General features: G+C 42.2%; 1 protein-coding gene across 1 annotated transcript; it reads right to left on the bottom strand.

Moving 5' to 3' along the window:
- Nucleotides 1-1,225: 1,225 nt before the first annotated feature.
- triqk (triple QxxK/R motif containing) lies at nucleotides 1,226-18,370 on the bottom strand. Its single transcript, XM_035183595.2, has 4 exons — nucleotides 18,205-18,370; nucleotides 15,163-15,239; nucleotides 8,961-9,046; nucleotides 1,226-3,043 (listed from the first exon to the last, which is right to left on the bottom strand). The coding sequence occupies exons 2-4, from the start codon at nucleotides 15,221-15,223 to the stop codon at nucleotides 2,936-2,938; spliced, it is 255 nt and encodes an 84-aa protein (XP_035039486.1). The 5' UTR covers nucleotides 15,224-15,239; nucleotides 18,205-18,370; the 3' UTR covers nucleotides 1,226-2,935.
- Between the last annotated feature and the right edge of the window lie 693 nt (nucleotides 18,371-19,063).

The raw sequence follows: 19,063 nt of genomic DNA, 5'->3' as shown, positions 1-19,063 counted from the left end.
ATTCGGGTGCGTGGCGTCGGGCTCATTTGTCACAGGATGGTGGGTAAAGCTTCAGCGCGCTCCAACTCTTGCGGAAGACTGTTGAGGTCGCGCTAAACGCTCAGAAGCTGCTGCTGCCTGATTAATTTCCTCTGTTCGACTTCCTGCAAACAGAAGTCAATTAGCAGATGTGTCACGTGGCATGACGTCACGAGCCGTGTCCTTTTGTCATTGTGTGTGGATTAACTCCAGCAACACAAACCTCCCATCTCCTGTAGCATCGCACCGAGGGAATCCTGTGTCAACACCTCCACTCTGACTTGTTGACGCTCCAGCAGATTTGCTCTTAATAAGGAAAGGCCGTGACACGACACGCAGCCCAGTGAAGTCAATACAATTTAATAACCCATCACTGATAGAACACGGTTGTTTATAGCCTGGAAATAAAGCCATGTAAGAGGAAATAATGGCGAGCTTTTAGCCCATAAAAGTAAATCGACGCTAGGATTTTTTATTCATTAACTTTTAAGACTCGACGTAACGACTACACCTGCATTTAACAGCTAAATATAAACCTTTAGGAATAAAGAAGAATAAAACATTACCGGTAGTTAAAGTTAATGTCAAGGCGTTATCTTAACTATGCCCGACCCGATTCTGTTCAAATACAATCTCTTCTTACATATAATTTAATATTTGCAATTACAGTAATCCCTTTGACACACGGATGGCTTTAGATTTGTACAAGGATTTGAAAAAAAATCACCTTCTCTGTCTGGATCAGTGTCATCAATTAAAGCAGTGGTTACCAAAGGTTGGGACCCCCTGGTGGGCCGCGAGCCACAGAGGGAGGGTCGCAAGATGATTCCCAGAATAATACAATTTTAAATCAATTCAAAATAGCATATTTTCACCATCATTCTTAGAAAAGTAAAAAAAAAAAATTGACTATCTTTGTCTCCATGTGATAGCAAAAGCAGGAAACATTGCAACATGTGCACGTAGGTGAAGATCTTTTGTGAACTCACTGATATCAATATCTTTTGGGACAATGGGGGTTGCAAATCTTTGGCCGGGTTAATTTGGGGGTCATGAGCTAGAAAGTGAACCTCTGATTTAAAAGCTGAAAAACAGGAAATGTATACATGATGCTATTCTTTTCACACAGCCAGATGATAACACAACACACACAGGTTGGGTCACAATCAAGATCCCAAAACAATCTTTCAAATAAATTAATCAAACCTGAAGAGAGTTTTTTTTATTAATTTTTTTACATTATACATATTTCCTTACAAAGAGATTCATCCTTTTGATTTAAAATCAATTTAAACAAAAGAAATACAGAAATGTAGTTGAAAAGACATCACACAGTATCCAGTAACTGAACCAAAGCCAACTGTAGAATGTGTATATACCATTCAAACCAATTCAAAAACAGCACTAACCATTACACCGCTGTGAAGAATAGCTTGCATCTCATCTTGCCAAACATGGCTCGTGGTGCTGGGATTCCTTTTCACCGCGCTGATGTCAGAGCTCTTGTATTTGGTAACGGTGACCTTTGAGATAACAGGTGTCATGTATGAAGGTCTATTAGGGCCCGGGCTGTCTATTGTTACACATGCGAGGGGTGGGGGGTGGGGGGGTGGATGTACCGAGGCCTGATAAAAGCCACTGGGCGAGGGTACGGGTGCATGCTTATCATAATGGTTTCTTTGACGTGTAGTCTTTTACTAGAGGTCAGGAGGTCATGGGAGAAAATGCAGAAACTGAAAGCACGAAATCCGTCTCACATTTCGAGCCCCGGAACACAATCGAGACACAGACATTAAGACTTGTTTTTTAAGAAAAGGCTCAGCGGAGAAAAAAAAGAAAAAAGAAAAAAGAAAAACATCGGAATGAGAGAAGTCACAAGGCCTCTTGTGTTTTTAGTAACGGCCTTTTATGCATTAAAAAAACCTTTCCAAAATAATGCATCGATTGGGTTTTATAAAACAGCACTGATATTGCTAGTTAGGGCGGAAATGTGCCGCATGCTTGCAGCAGAAAGTGATAATTAAATGCAAATAATATAGATTTTCAAAATGGCTTGTGGACTAAAAAAAAAAAAGACGCTAACATTGAATGTAGTGAGAAGTGAAAAAAAAATAAACATTGACAAACCCTGATATCTCGTTCTATAGAGATGTGTCACACTGTACAAGGGGGAAGTCATCAATGTGTCCCTTGTGAGCAACATGCGTCAGTCACGTCTGTAAATTTCCATTCAAATGAAAGAACAGCCCCTCATATTTGTAATGCTAATCCCGAGGACGTCTGCCTAAGTGCTGCATGTGTGTGCTGCAGGTACAATGCGCATCTCTGTATTCCGCGCACATGTTCAATCAGGACGAGGGCTTTGTGGATTCTAATCTCACACTTTGTGATCTGCGGCCGTCCGCGAGGAGGGGTTTGTGCACTGGAATGCGAGGCAAGTGTTTGTCTTGATGTGACGAGAGGTTCCGCGGGAGATTTACATTTTTCTATTAGTGGAGAAAACAGTGGGACGTGACTCGGCGGAATATGATTAACAGAGCTCGGGCTCGGCTGCGGTTTGGAAGACGCGCGTGAGACGAGGCTCGGTTTCTTTGCCGAACGTAGAATTTGCAGCAGAATCAAAGAAAAGATGAAAAAAAAAAATACTATTTATGGATTTAAAACCATAGCATAATTAATGTCAGTACAACAGTAACTGCAGCTTCATTGTATGCTCCCACGATGAAAATCAAGGGACAATAGAAAACGTGTGTCAAATCTCTAAAATGGCCTGAAACTTACATTGTCTAATGGATTCCCTCCTGAAGAGGCAGCTCATTGTCAAAGTGTGTCCTGCTCACAAACTGAACAGTCTAGACATGATTCTGTGGCTGTAAACATGAAATAATAAAGTTCCCAGCGTGTAGTCCACCTCCTGTTAATCGTCGTCCCCGTCCAGGTTGAGCTCGGTGCTCAGGTTGAGGTAGAAGAAGGCGTAGATGCAGAGCACAAACAACACGATCGCTGCGATGACGAGGAACGCATCCTGGGAAGAGGAAAAACAATGTTCTTAAAATGAAAACACGTACACCGCAGCAGCTGTGGTCACTTCTGCCAGTCGTCCTCCTCCATCTCTTTCCTGGAGGAGAACAGGCGAATATTCCCACAATCGTTTTTCCAATGAAAGACCTGGATTGACTCGTGGCTTTTTATGGTTTAGCTTCAGTAAAGTGCGACAGAACTTTGCATATTCGTGAAGAAGAATGGATAATAAGTCGGTTTCAGGTTTTCTCTGGATGCAAAGACATCCACATACTATGGAGCATAACATCCAAGAGAAAGACCTTTGAGTGACTGCTCTATAATAATCTATTCTATCTGCAATCAGTCTCCTGACATTTTTACAGACAAATTAAACTTCCTTCCACAAAACGGCCTATTTTCTCTCTCTCCCTCTTTTTTTGTGAGAGTAGATTTTCTATTGGTTAATTGTCAAACAAATTGAGGCTTTCCAGAGGAGTGGCATTCAACTTGAAAATGGGAATGTGGAGCGCTCGTTCATTATGTGGCGCTCGCACGATTACAATCTTCATCAGCTGGAGTTTCATTAGGGCCACTCAGAGTATTGAACAATGCCAGTTACTCTTTTATCAAGAGAACTCATTAGCTGCAAACTTTCTAATCAACACTGGAGAGCTTGGAGGGCTTTAGGAGCGTGGAGAGTACAGTCTGATTGGAGGTTATTTAAAAAAAAAATGGAATTGAACATGGAAATGGCAGTTTTGACATGAAAACTGGGCCACGGCAAAACATGGGAAATGACAAGTGAATTCAAAACACGGGATTTCTGTCCTAAACACACTAATTTATAACGTGCAGGTTTAATTTCTGCAGATACAGGGGAGCCTTAATGTCAGAGACCACTTTCCCATTCATTTGAATATGGTATCTATAATTTCAATCTTCTATTAATGGCGTCTTAAAGACACTTGAGGGGAAAACTACCTGAACAATTGAAAGAGAATCAGCCGGTAATGTCCCATTAAGCTGTGAATTCATGAGTAATGTACCGAGGTGATGCCGGGTCACAACTAGAGGAGATGACAAGCAGGAAAGAAGCAAACGAGACTAGAAAGAAAGAACCAAGACAAATAAAAAAAAGAAGGAAAATTTCAGGAAACGTCAGTTCGGTTATAGCAAACACAGACGACTGAAAACTCATGCCAGTGGCGAGAGAGAAGACAGAATGAAAAACAAGAGAGGGAGAAAACAAGTCGGAGATAAGGCCTGGCACAAATGAGGGGTGGTGGGGGCCTAATAATAATTCCACTCTGACGAAAGGGGGTAGCGGTGGTAGCGGCGGCGGTGGTGGTGGTGGTGGTGGTGGGAACGACAATTAAAAGGCGTCACGGCATCCTCAGCTATCTGTGTACATGTTGTAGTGCCTAGTCATCAGCAGCATTGGTCTTCATTAGCCTCAGCCCACATTTATCTACATCCCGACAGCCTCCAAACAGCTTTAAGTCCCCCGCTTAATTGGAAAACTTTTAAATTTCATGCACTTTAGTTTCATATATTAACCGCCAGGCTCCAACCGCTTGATTTACTTTTCTATTTTGCCGGGGCCTCAGAGAAAAAGAGAATTGTTATCAAATCATGGAGCCTTGATTGTTTTTTCTCTGCTTTTATTGTGCTCCCTCGCAGCTTTGAAAAAAAAACATGACAAAGAGGAGCATTTGTAATTCTGTCGACAAGATCGCGAAAAGGGAATGCTGTGCTTCTGACGTAGGTGAGCGTTCTGCTGAAACACAAGGATGCACATAATTACAATCCAGTCTTCTTTTTTTTTTCATCCCTCGTTCTTTGCTTCGGGTTTCAGAGAGAGAGAGGGAGAGAGAGAGAGAGAGAGAGAGAGAGAGAGAGAGAGAGAGAGAACAGCTGCTTACACTGACTTGTCTGTGAAAACAAGCTGGAGGAGTTTTGGTGAAAACACTCGAGTGGTGGAAAGCACCTGCACTTGATTGAGATCATTGTTTTCGAGGAGAGTGGCCCACTGTGTTGACTCTTGCCTCGTCTCAAAAAACACATTTATGTGCGCCCACACACACACACACTCAGAGACAAACACACAGGCTCTCTGCCCACATTCTGATGGAGATCCCTGGATGGGGCCCAGGCACATCATCATCTTCATCATGCCGCTTTCTCAGCACCGGCAGCTGCAGCACACGCGGCATGCTGGGAGCTGGGTCTCTGTCACCCTGGTGACAAGCCCCAGCTCAACATCCCCTCGACTCGCCTTTTATTCTGCTCCTGGGCTGGACTGTGTGCTATAAGTGTATGTGTAGGTCAGTCTGTATGTGCCGACATACTGAGCTCAGTGTATTTGCAGCTGTATGTAGGTGGCCCACGGACGCATGCTACAAACAGCTGCTGCTGCATTTGAACGGAGGACGGTAAGAATGTCTCATCTGTTCAAATAACAAGGAACAAATCTTATCTATCATTTACCGTATCTATACCGCTCATCCTTTGAGGGTCGCAGGGGGAGCTGGAGCAAATCCCAGCTGGCATTGGGCGAGAGGCGGCGCTCATCCTGGACAGGATTAGGGCCAGCAACAACTTTCACAAGCTCACATTCACACCTACAGATAATTTAGAGTCTTGACCTAACCCGGCTCTGCATGTCTGTGGAGTGTGGGAGGAGGTCGGAGTAACCCGGAGAAAAGCCACGCAGACACAGGGAGAAAATGCAAACTCCAAACAGATTCTTGCTGTGAAGCGATCGTGCTTACCACTGCACCCCCGTGCCGCCCTTCTTGTCCAATTATCAATTATTTTGAAAATTGCCAAAGAGCTCCACAACTACCCAGAGCTCAAAAGTAAATCTTCAAATAACCTGTTTTATCCCAGAGAATGAAAACACTTAACACTTTTTGTGACTTTTTTGATTATAAAAAGTTTTTCATAAAGTTCTGTCACCTGAATGATTAATGGACTAATCGTGTCAACAAAAATCTCAGTCACCATAGCTGCTGTTACCAAATGTACCTAGAAGTCATAATGTACTTTGAGTTTACGTCTGATTATCTTCAGTGAAACAAATACAATTGTAGTATAACATAGTCGTGTACTTTCCGAATGCTTTATAGACACTTGTAAAAGAAAACCAGTGAACAGGAGAAGCCTTATCTATCTCAACTCTTTTGATAAAGCTCATTGTAAATCAAAAAGCATAAAAGGCAATAAAATGTACAGATTCCCATGTGCTAACTGGCAACGCTGCTCACCAACTGAAAAGTGGGAATAGGCCTCATAAACCTAATGGCCGGCACAGATAACGGATCCAGAAGTCGGCTTCAGAAGCACATGTTGCAGTTTGGGTCCAGGTTTTCAACACAGCATCCGTCACAGTTGATACTGAAACGTTTAACTTCTTTTAGTTTATTACCTTCACCATGGAGATTATGTTTTCACCTCAGTCCATCCTTTCAAAATAAAACCCGCAGCTTCATGCCAGAATAAATGGCTTATGCATATTGCCACCCAAAAACCGACTGAGAAATTGGGTGAATTCATAAAACAAGTAAACATGTTTATAATTCTGTTCTATATGGTATTATTTACCATATATATTCACAACTAACAGCTGGTAGCCTCCATCCTCGGCTAATTCCATAAGCAGTTTTTTTCCAAACTCGGCTCAGCGGCTAAATAAGACTGAGAGAGAACAGTGCAGAACTGAACAGAAGGCTAGTGTGCCAATTAGACAAGACAGCAGGCTCGTTTCCTGTGCTGCATGCTCGTGAGCTGGAGCGACTTCCAAGGTGCTTCCTCTTCCCTGAGCAACCTGAAGAGAGACTGGAACAAGACTCCCTGCCAGGTCCTTCATCTCTGCTGATCGTGACCTCGAGCCATCCACCACCATTCAGAAAGAGCCGCAGCTTGGCATCCAGGTAACGGACACCGCGACAGAAAAACACCCGACTCCATTTGTGTATGAAAACATGCTCTTGTGCAACAGGTGGCTGCTTTCCTCAACTTCTCAGGTCAGCATTTTTATGGGCAACCCCGACAAGATGACTGTTGCGGGAACAGAAGTTCTCCCTTCCATGCTCTCTCTTTTCCCAGTCTTTCCATCTAATTCTCTGCCAACTTTATCCAGACTGCCCCGCCACTGGGACAGCCCTGAGACAGCCTGCCCTGGCAGCTGCCGCATTCTCTGTGCCCGCCATGTCTGTTGGCCCTTCTGAGATGCCAGCTGCATCTGAGACCAGCATCTTAACCAGGGAAGAAGACGGAGCACAAGAAGAAGGATGAGGAGAGAAGAAGAGAGGAGAGGATAGAGGAAGACAGAAGAAAGCAACATGTCTGTATAAACCATTGTTGCCATAATCCCAAAAATGCTCACCCAGGGAAGGAGAACAAGAAGAAGAAGGAGGAGGAGGATAAGGAGAGAAGAGAACCAGGGAAGAAGAAGAGAAAGGAGGAGGAAATTTACGCATAAAGCAACATGTCGATATAAAGCATTGTTGCCAAAAACCAAGGGTTGACCGAATTAGGAGTGTGTGTGTGTGTGTGTGTGTGTGTGTGTGTGTGTGTGTGTGTGCCATCACAGAGCTGTGTAAAAATCACAACTATATAAAACACTAAAAAAGACTTGACGGCAAAGCAAGCGTGACCAAATATCCATTACATCTGGGCTGAATTTCAATCGAACTCGGGGGCCAAGAGGTCTGCGTCGGTTTAATATCCTCGTCCCGGAGGTATCTTTAATCCAACCTCTGAAAATTCCCCTCGTCTTGGGCGTGAAAAAAAAATCCTGAATTATTCATGAGCAATATCAATATTTCAAGATATGGACTAATCTAATTGGATTAAAGACGTGCTTAATGAGGCCTTGCGTGTCTAAGAGATGCATATTTTAAAACCTGACCATTTCACCCAGTGTTTAATCCCCACTCTGATTTGCTCATCTCTGTGTACGACATACCATCTAACGCTTAAAGGGGAAATGGAAATGGAGGCCGTTTTTTGAATGTTGCATAGGAAAATAATCCATCAAAAATAACAGCGGACACACGTGAATTATTTACTCCCAACTCTCGCTTGAAAACAACTATAAAAATCACTGAGGAGTTGATTTTATTCGATTTCAAAGAAAATTCGAAAAACCACAGACTGTAGATTTTATTTGCAGGAGCTTGCTCTGTGCAAAAAAAATTTTAAAAACGACAACCTTGGAATAGTAAAATTGTTTATTGCTGAGCCAAATGAACGAGGGAAAGCATAAGCAGGCAGAGTGATAAACGTGGCGTCATCCATCTTCGCCTCCTAATCGCTGCGGTGTGACAAAGCAACGGAGAGAGACCCATTTCTCTGCCCCAGCAACACCCTCACCTCCCTTTACTTTCACATTACTCAATTCTATCTTATCACTTTCTTATTTTCTCTCTGTCTCTTATTCCTCTTCCTGCTTTTTGTATTCCCCAACTTCTCCCACTTTCCCTCCTCGTCCCTCCCCGATGCTCTTTTAACACTTGATCCTTCCAGGAATTCCCTGCGTGTTAAAAAGCTGTGAGTTATGTCTGCTTTCTTGCAGATATGTTAGAGGAGTGTAAACTTTATTCCAGGGAGATCCCTCTTTTCCTCAAGTTTTCAACACTTTTCACAGATCTTCAGCAGATAGGCAGGGGCCCACGTCAGATCAGTCCAGGTGGATGTATATTGCTACATTCCCATTAGGTCCACTGAAATAAGTTGTGAGAGAGTCGAGGATGTGAAAGTGATCTAGTGAGACGCGCTCTCAAACAGGCAGACAGAGAAATGGATAGAAGATGGTTGGCAGAGAGACAGACGAGCAGATGGACCAGGACGGACAGGCAGGCAGAAAGAGAAGAGGACATGCAGATAGCAGACGTCAGTAATGTGAAACACAAAGTGAAGTCCAAGTTGAGTCTCACCCTGAATCCAGAGGAATTCTTCTTCATTTCAGCTTTCAGCCGTGTGGCCTTTAAGACCGGTTTGGTCTTTTTGTAGTCCTGCTTACCTGAGAGAGAAGAAATACGAAGAGGTCAATCAAATGACTGCAAAAATATTATTATTATTACTGTAAACTTTCTGCACACGTATCACAAACAAAGAGAATTTTTTTTCCTCACCCGTGAATGGTGGACTTCCCCTACTCAACTCTCAATAGTATTTTGTGTGTGTGTGTGTGTGTGTGTGTGTGTGTGTGTGTGTGTGTGTGTGTGTGTGTGTGTGTGTGTGTGTGTCTATTTCACACGAGGCAGAGCTGGCTGTCTAATTAGACCCAACACACTGCAGGAAAAGGAACTTTGCTAACAATGGGGTGGAAAGGCAACAGCTTGGTGAACAGTGCGCGCGTTTGTGTCTGTGTTTTCTTATATTTCTATTTTTGAGAGAACCCATTTGAACTCAGATGGTGAGTTGATATTATATAAATATAATATGATATAATACATATATATATATAATAGTCACTAAAGATGATATTCTTACGACTTCTGTTAAGGATTAACAGGATTAAATAACGATTAGGGCGAGGGCTGAGGTCAGGTATGAATAAACCTCATAAAGACTGAGGACAAATACACAAATATGTGTGTGACAGACAGAGACCAAGCCCCTGGATCAGCTTCAAGGTTTTCTCAGTCGCTGATGCCACTTCACCCTCCACCTAATTAAGCCTCATATGCATTGACAGAGCGAACAAGAGGAGCGAAAGGAGGTAAAAACGTCCAAATCCATCTGGCGGAGAGAAAACAGTGAATGTGAGAGAGGTGGGTATGATTTGTGTGCATGTTGTGTTTCTGGAAACAAAGACAGACCTGCATACCACACACACACACACTTTCTCTTCTCCAACCATCTCACTCCCCCTGCTTCTATTTTTTTCGGAGATCTTGCACTCAATTGCTATCTCTCCCTCCATCCCTCCTGGTCACGGACTCCTCCTCCACCTCCCTCTGACTCAGAGGAGGGCTAATAGAAATGGGGAACATGTTGCCAGGAGCAGACAGTGAGCTGGTGGGAATTCATTAGGAGGGCCACTGGATGTCTCCTCCACTTGTCAGAAAGTGGAGAGGTGGAAATTTGATTGGAGGGCACCTCAGGTTGCTCTCCATTCACAGAAATGTGTGGAAGGACTTTCCGACTGCAAAATGGCTGGTTGTGATCATGTGAGGTTGCGGAAAGCTACATAAAAACACCGCGAGACCAACATTCAAAAGGAAAGAAACAAAGGACAGATACATTGTGGTGTAAAAATTAACAGAGAAATGTATGAAAATGAATATACAATACAATATATAAAATTATTACCTTTTCTTGCATGTAGCATTTAAAGAATTGTTGAAATGAATTAGCCTCACTTGGCTGCTATAAAGACAGACTGTAAATCCTGTGTTACTCCTACTCAACTACTATTAAAGTGCTCGGTCAATCCACAGGCACAGGGGGCTAAAAAACTTGCAAAGGGACAATTAACCGACGGTTAAATCCTATATGTGGACATGTTGGCATAAGTGCAATCACGATAATGGAAATAAAACGCGTCCCAAAACATGCAGTCGTACTTTGTTTGTGGAAAAATTACGTTTATATGCGAAAACTCATCAAAACCCAATTCACTGTTAACCCTTGTGTAGGAATAAATTCTCTACTGGAGCAAAATCAGAAGTGATTTTGCTCACTTCTGAAGTGTATTAATTGTTAATATGGAGGAAAAATGCAGGATAATTCATTTTGACTGTGTAAGGTATTGTAATGTTGTTGTATAACTCTCTTGTGGTTATTTTTTTACCGTGGGTCTGCAGCCTGCACACAAATACATACATGCGCTCCCACTAACACACAGACACACACACGCACAAAAGCACACACACACACACACACACACTGACAGCCCTGATGATATTGCATTGGGATTATGAGCTCTCCTATTTGTCATCGCTGTTCCCCCTGCTGCACCGGTGCTGTAGACACTTTCTGTCACCAATTATCTATACGCGCTGGGCTACACGCTGTCCTCCCATCCCTCGCTGCTTGTGTCTGCCACGCTGAAAAGGCATCACTGTCCTCCGGTACAGCGACAACAATGCTGTGTCTCAGAGGAACATTAGCCCTTGCAAGGTGGCCGAGAGAGCCTGCTGAGAGGCTTCCCTGAGAGCGCCTTTCACCGAAGTTATAGCTGCTTCCGTGTCAAGAGGACAAGAGAAAAGTGAAAGTGGCCCTCGCCTCCCACACCACTAACTGTAGATTCCCTTAAATGCGTTTCGTGTGTTTTTTCCTCATTGCGTCAATCAGCTATAAATGGCACCTGATTAAGACTGAGGAGGGATCAGTTCTCATCTTGAGCTTTTGTTCTGCATAGCATAAAGTGGCAGGTAGGGGGTCTTAGCTAATATTAGCCACCTGTGATTGAAGGAGGGCGGAAAGGTATGTTATTTGTGTGTCACGCAATCCAGCCATTAAAATGACGCCAGAAGAGGGTTCAACACTTCAGAGAATTGCAGTTTGTCCGATTGTAAAGAAACACAGGTAGTAAATGCGTGTGCCATATACAGTACAGTGCTGTTTGACTATAATGTAGGTTTACATTCTCTGAACCCATAACTGATCCAACCCATTTCAGGAGAGTGCATTAAACCTTCTTTGGGAAAGGTTACCAAATCTTAGTAATTACCAGTTTTATCGTTAGCATTCAAATTGTGTGCTCTATCATGCATATGCATTACGTGGAGGGTGATGGGGTGATTTGGACAGACAGCCCACCATCTCTCTCTCTTTCCGAGAACCCTGGGACCATTCGGGGCGATGCGCTGACAGTGTGTCTGACAGTTCGGCGTGCTTTGCTCTGCTTGTGTGTCTATCTGGCATGGCGGCCAAATCGTGGGGTGACCACATGGCGCAGATCCCTGGCGTCTGAGAGAATGCCTGGTAGTGGAACTGCAGGGCTGATGCCAGACACATGGGAGACATGTAAGCCTTGTCCTTTGCATCATGTCAGAGGAGGAGAGGAGAGGTAAAATCAAAGCTGGTGGTACAAGCCTAGATTTAAGTGATTATTTGCAATCTGAGAGCATTTGGCATTTATAAATTACCAAACTAAGATAATCAGTTTTGAAATAAGAGAATTAAAATTATACTTTGATGATATACTATAGCCTAACTACAGATGGAAGTGAAATGTATCTAAATTCATCACATTTCATTTCACTTTCTAAAAGCTAATTAGCTATTTGGCCCTTGAAATTGTTGGTGTCTAGATCTGCACCAGTAGCAATCTTAACTTGAGCAGTGACCACTTGCACTTCCATGTAAAAACACTAACGCTCGGGCTCTCCTGAGGGCAGCTTGGCGCAGTCAATTATAACAGGCCTAATAATGGTATTTAAAGAGAGTGTCAACAGTGGCCGCTTGATGGCACCTGACATGACAAAAGCACTCCAGCAGAGATGATGGCACAGCTCGACATCCAGCCTGGACTACTGCTGATGTGCGGTGAATAAGCCTCCCTATTGCGATTTTAAATTACCATGAGTGGCCCGTTTCCAGCTCTCAGAAGACCCAGCCCCATGCTCGAGTTGAAGATTTCATTTCTCTCCTCTCTGTCGTTTTTCCACCTCTGCTGTTAAACAGTGGTTTGGTGAAATTGCCTGATGGCCATTCTTTTGAAAAAGAAGGGAAGAAAATTGTACAAATTGAGGGTTTGGAGGAAAGTGTAGGGAGAGAGAGGAGCAAATTGTCCCCAGCACCTTTCGCTGCATATTTTTGTTATTGATGAGATGTGCTGAGAAAGAAAAAGACTGTAATGGAAGGAAGAAAATGGGAAAACAGTTGGACATGAGCTTGTTATTTCATTTATTTGTTTGGACATGGATGAAACTAAAAAGTCACGTCAAATAAAATTCTAAAGGATGGTGGCTGTCATTTTAGAAAGATCCCACTACTGTTTGTTCAATTGTTGATTAGAAGTTATAATTAAATAAAAACAGGGTGAAACATCGTGATTGACAAGCGTTATTACTCTGGATATTTGGGGTTAAATTCTGGAAAGTGGGAGGAAGTGGAGACGCGTAGTCCATCTTTTTTTCTAGGACCAGGATAGGGATAGTTATCCGAAGGCAAAATAATCCTATTCTCCTGTCCCAATATAAAAACGTATGCAACCATCACATTGCTTTTTCAGACCCGTGCTCTTAAAGGCTGGAAGATTACACATGACCTTAAAAATACAGATGAGCATGTGCCTGAGAAAGACAAATACTGCTATTCCCTGTCTGTGAAACAATGTCCTGCATCATACGAGAAAAAACACAATGTGAAGAAGGTTCCAAATCAAAAACGTGCACCGACACAGTAAGGAGACATCTCATGAGCCTTAGTAACACTAAGCGCTGGGGAAATGTAAAACTTGGGAAAGTCAGAGGATGTGAATCACCAGGGGCCGACAAACAGCCGTCGACTGGAGGAAGTGGACCACAACAATGTCATGACTGACACGAGTTTCAGCAGGTGGGTTGTGAAATCGTAGAGCAAATTAACTGCTTGCCTCACTTCCTATAAAATCCTCTCTCCTCCTCTCTACAACAACTCCGAGGGTCCAGAGTAGTCCTCAGGACGGAGGCCATGTCTTTTTGCTGAATGATGAGGATGAACTGTTCTTGTTCTCTCAAACGGACGGCATAAGCTAAAACATGAATTCCAAAACAAGCTGGTCTGCTTATTTATAAAGTCACTATTAATGTACTTTGACAGCATCATAATACAAAGTGTTTTGATAGCTTTATATCTCTGATGGCCTGCGTCACAGGATGATGTGGAGGTCTACAGTGAAATGTGAAATGCACGAGGACTGTCTCTGGTGCACCTGCTCCTCAGACCTCCGGAGTCACCATGGACACACTTAGCCATCGACATCCAAGGTGTCCTGTTAGTCTTGTGATTGTGATTATTGCCAAGTCTATGGAGGAACTCATTCTCACTTATGTCGCCCCTTCTACAGTCCAGTGCCAGAGTTTTAGTATGACTCACATTTTGTGCAAATATCTCCTTCCTTTTGTGTCTAATAAGAACACGTAGTCAGACTCCTCGTGCACGATGTACCACTCCTGGGATGTGAAGTGAATCCTACGAGGAGAACATTGCATTTGCGTCATAGCGGCTTACAATTACCCAGCTTTGCCACTGGCGACCTTTTGGTTTTCGCTCCATAAGAGGAAAACAAAAACAACAAAAAAAACATGATATGAGCTGTGCTCTACAAGCAACCACAGCTGGCGTGCTGAAGGGGCCCAACTTTTTGATTGATACCTCCCATATTGCCTTAGTTAGGCCTTTGTGATGTAAAGGGAGAGATGGGGGAACAGTAGAGCAGGATGAGGGTGGTACTAAACTTTGACAAAATAGTTTCTGACATTATATCAAAGGGGCAGTTTTTTTACGCGTGGAATTCACTGTCCATAAATTAAATGACCTCAGATGCTGCGTCTTTGTCTCCAAGTGTAATTACTTCCACAGCATGTATATAATCCGGCGTGTCTGATTTGATTTTCTATTCGATCCAATTCGAAATTGTAAAAACTTTCCAGGCCTGTGCAAAGAAACCCATGCCAATTCTCACGTACTGATACATGTTGATGTCTTCAAAAAGAAGGGAGCTGATGGGCAGTTTGAAACATTCAGGTTATGAACCAAATGCATGCCTGCTTACTGCAACACAGGATGATCGTGTATGATTTATTAAGAGTGACATTAGCTCGTATCTATGACAGAGCGATGAGCAGATCCCTGTGTTGTGGTAAGGTTGCCCACATGAAGCAGGGGGGGCGGTGATGGTTTGGGTTCAAATGCAGAGACACAACCAGTCAAAGACAAATCTCAACTCTCAAAAAGCATCATGAACAAATTTACAAACCTTATTGTTTCAATATATTGATGATCAATCAACGTTTTTCATCATATGGTATAGAAAAGGCCTCGAGAGCCCAGAGACAGAAAAGACAAGCAATCATACCATTTCTTTAAATCTGTCATTATCTACTTATAATACTAACATTGTTACTTGTTTTCTTTACACTTAGCTTATTTCATATTGATTAACAAATTGATTGCTCAGCACCAGGATGACGGGACACTCACCAATCTGCTTCCTGTACTGCTCGACTGGCAATCTGGTCGCACTGGCGTCTTTCCTCCCCATCTTTTCCCTCCTCAGCCTGACAAGACGTGAGAAGAAAAACAACCTTCAGGAGTGCGAGGATTTCACAGCTGGGCCTCAGTGTTACACCTGATCATTTAGTTAAAGCAAACACGCCGCTCCGTTCCCCGCTACTGTAGCCGGAGATAACTCGTGAAATCTGCGGGAAGGATTTAAGTTAATACGCGATCATATATAGCGAAGAGGAGTCAGTTTCGATCAGACAGATGGTTTATCTTTCACATACATCTGCTCGACGTAATTAAATTCATTCTCACCACCTTCGCTGTGTGTTACACTCACAGTATGTGCACTTCCTATCCATCTCATTTAGTCTAACACCATTTCCCTTCACACCATGAGCTCTCTCTTTGAATACCCTGACGGCTCACAGGGAAGACATGAGGAGAAAGAGTTAGGAATAATAGAAATTGTATCTTTAGACTGCGCACATAACTAAGCGAGTGTGTAACTATGCTTGTGTAACAGAATAAATGCCGGGGCGTGTTTTTTTTCTCGCATCCATCCAACATCCTTGTTTCTCAGGGAGCATTCAGACGAGCTGACTCACAGCACACTGCATCAGTGGTGCTGGTGTTTGTTTAAAATAGATTGTGGAAGAATAAAATATGAGTCAGTGGGGCGGGCCAGTGTATTCTAATGACACGGAAATCTCAAATCCGTCTAGATGCCAGATGCTTACACAAATAATGATCAATTTAATGATTATCGGGAAAAGCTATATTTATATGAATGAAACGTGTAAGCAGGTATGCACGGGGGGGAGAGATGAGAGGTGAATACGAAAAAGGAAAAAAGTATGTGTGTGCATCCAAGAAGAACAGGAGTGCTGGAGAGTCTGGAGGTGCAGCAGGGGAATAGAGGATAGAGACGAAATTAGCATGTTCAAGGAGCGTGGCTGTCTGTCTGCGCTTCTCTCGGGACACCTGAATTTTACCTGAAACCCAAAAAACACTGTTTTTCGCCTACATCTCAAACGCCGTTGGTGCCGGGAGAGAAAGAGGATTTTTTTTTTTTTTTGCTCAGCTATTGTTCTCTGCAGCAGCTGGAAACCAGAGTCAGCAAATTAAAGGAAGTGAAGGGACGGCAAAAGCAAAAGAGGAAATTGTCCGAATGTAATGTTTGTTGTTGGACCTCTCAGAGTTTCCAGCAATCTTGTACTGCGGAGCAACAACATAACGTCGTATCTAAATTGAGGACTTGTTCATCTGAAGCCTCCGTCGTCACATGTTGTCGTTCCTCTCTGACACGTCTACAGATGTGTTAGAGTGCATTTTGAATTTGCAGCTGTGGAGTATAAATAGCAAGGAAGTGTGCTGACTATTAAAAAAAAATAAAATCTAAGCCTACTGGCAAGTGCATTGTTGGTAAAAATTCCCAAACCATTGCGTCATCTCACGTGTATAACTGACAAGAGTAATGATACTTTCTGGTCATTAACAATGTTAATAATAATCTCACTTTACTGGGGATCTAAAATAGGCCCGGGCAAGTATGACATTGACTTTAATAATTGCTTTTCATGATCAATGTTCCCCTGATTCAAAGACATAGGTTCCTTCCCCTGCAAAGTAAAACCTGCCGTAGCACCATGCTGCACTGCACCATACAAGATAATTGAAGGGTAAGTTTACCACGCGGAGTCAAATGTGTTGAGTAACAACAACCTTTTTTCTCCTCCATTCATCTGGCTACAAGTGTATATTTAAAAAAAATGAAAACATTATATTTTAGAATATAAAAAGGCAGAAAATATGTGCATTTATGTTTAAATTCGTAATTTAATTTACATTTATTTGTATTTTGTTTAATTTCTTTATTTAGATTTATTTATAATACAGTGTATGGTTATATATATTTTTTGCTAAAGGGTTTGATAGCAACATCTTGGGACTTTTTCCATATATATATATATATATGGGTTGGTATATCTGAATTAGTATCAGTATCAGAACATAAACATCTATATCTGTCTGGCTCTGGTAGTACAACAGGGGGAAATATTATTATATATTATATTATAATATAGTCTGATGCAAGAATCCTGCAGAAAAATCATACTTTCATGGGAGTTATGAATGATGTTCTGTTATTCAAAATAAAACTGTTTTAAAGAAGCATTTATTTGGGCTTCGTTTTAGAAGCTGGAATATGTGGAGTGATCATCTCCAGCTTCTCCAATGAAGATTTTATGCTTTTATCTATTTTACATTAGTTAAAAACTGAGCATCTTTGGGGAATGAACCCTGCTCAGAAACAAAGTGAACAGAGAGACGTCATGTTCAGGCTCTGGAGATGTTCAAGCTCTGAGCCCTCACACTGGGGTGTTGTATAAAATTATTAACTTTTTGATTATTCAAAACCTGTTTTTTTTGTGTGTATATTGTCCTTTAACTGTTAGTATGTGGACACGTGTCCTGTGAACCACAGTTTCTTTCCAGCGTTTGTTCTAGAGATGTGGCTGGAATGACATAAATAAACTTGGAAATGGTATTGACGTGTTCTTTATAGTTTGCTGAGCCTCAACAACGCAAATACTGGTTGTAACACTTCTTATACAGATTCAACATTTTTATAACCTATCTTTTATTGAGGTACGATTTATTGTAAGTGAGATGTGTTCGGCTGCAGCAGTTTTAGCTCAGTGAACATGATGAAATGGGAACAGAAAGGTTTTGCATGCAAATGTGACCACGAAGCTGGTGGTTGTGATTTCTAGTTGGAGGAAGAGCTCCTGATCTGTTAGCATTGTGCAGCATTGAGAAACTATTGTGTCTCTTTAGATCAACTACACGCGCACACGCACTTTTTCTTGTCTCTCTGAAGAGCTGCACATCAACAAGAATCACATACGTGATTTGCAGAAGTGCTAAATTAAGACTATTGTTCAATTCAATCAACATCCTCCCTGTGTAATTCAGAGGACGCAGCTCTCAAGTCGTTGTATTCACGAAGATACTTACACTGCTGACGTTGCTCCGGTGGCTCAGTGGAAGTGTCCCCGCATAACGACACGTGTGTCCTCGGCGTGAGGACACGAGGGACGGCTTTTTATTGCACTTTGATCGAAATGTCTCCAGGATGCCAACACACCGCTTCTTCCCTCTGACACTTCCGGGTTTCCACGTCAACACGGACGACGGACAGATTTTTTCAGCCAATTAGACGCAAGTATGTGTGGAGTGGACCAATAGCAGAAGGAGGGGAGGGGACTGGAGGCGTGGGCAAACAGGACTCACACTTTTATCAATAAACAAACCTCGTGGGTCTCAATGGTTTCACAGAATAAAATATTACTTCATAATTTATAATATGTATGTTCTCCAAGTTATGAATAAAGGCAATTTTCAGGAAAATTATTAGAATTAGTGACAAGAGCCTTAAAGAACATTATAGAGCTCTTCTGTCTAAATGAAGCACAAAAGATCAGTGGTCAGAAGTACGTTTCCTCAAGCAGCATATACTTAAGTACCTTTTGCAATAATCTACCACTTAACAATAATTACAGAGGAAATGATTTAAGTCTTTACTGCCCTATCTGACATCTGCAGTTTTATATCTCACAGATCAGTATTTAGTTTGTAAAATATGACACTGTCGAAGACCTGAAAAGGAATTGAAAATGTCTTAAACTACAGCAAACACAACATTAAAGAATTGTTTACACGTCTTTACATCACCACGCTGGATGATACGAGGGAGTGCGATTTTGAGACTTAAGTGAAAAAGGCAAAAATTATTACAAGAATAAAGTTAGATTTTAATGAGAATAAAGTCGCTATGTTCTCATTTGAGAAAAAATAAAAAAAACTTCTAAAGAAA

The sequence above is a fragment of the Hippoglossus stenolepis genome, chromosome 17 (genome assembly GCF_022539355.2).
Source record: "Hippoglossus stenolepis isolate QCI-W04-F060 chromosome 17, HSTE1.2, whole genome shotgun sequence".
In the NCBI taxonomy this organism is placed as follows: domain Eukaryota; kingdom Metazoa; phylum Chordata; class Actinopteri; order Pleuronectiformes; family Pleuronectidae; genus Hippoglossus; species Hippoglossus stenolepis.
This window is presented reverse-complemented; position numbering and strand designations above follow the sequence as displayed.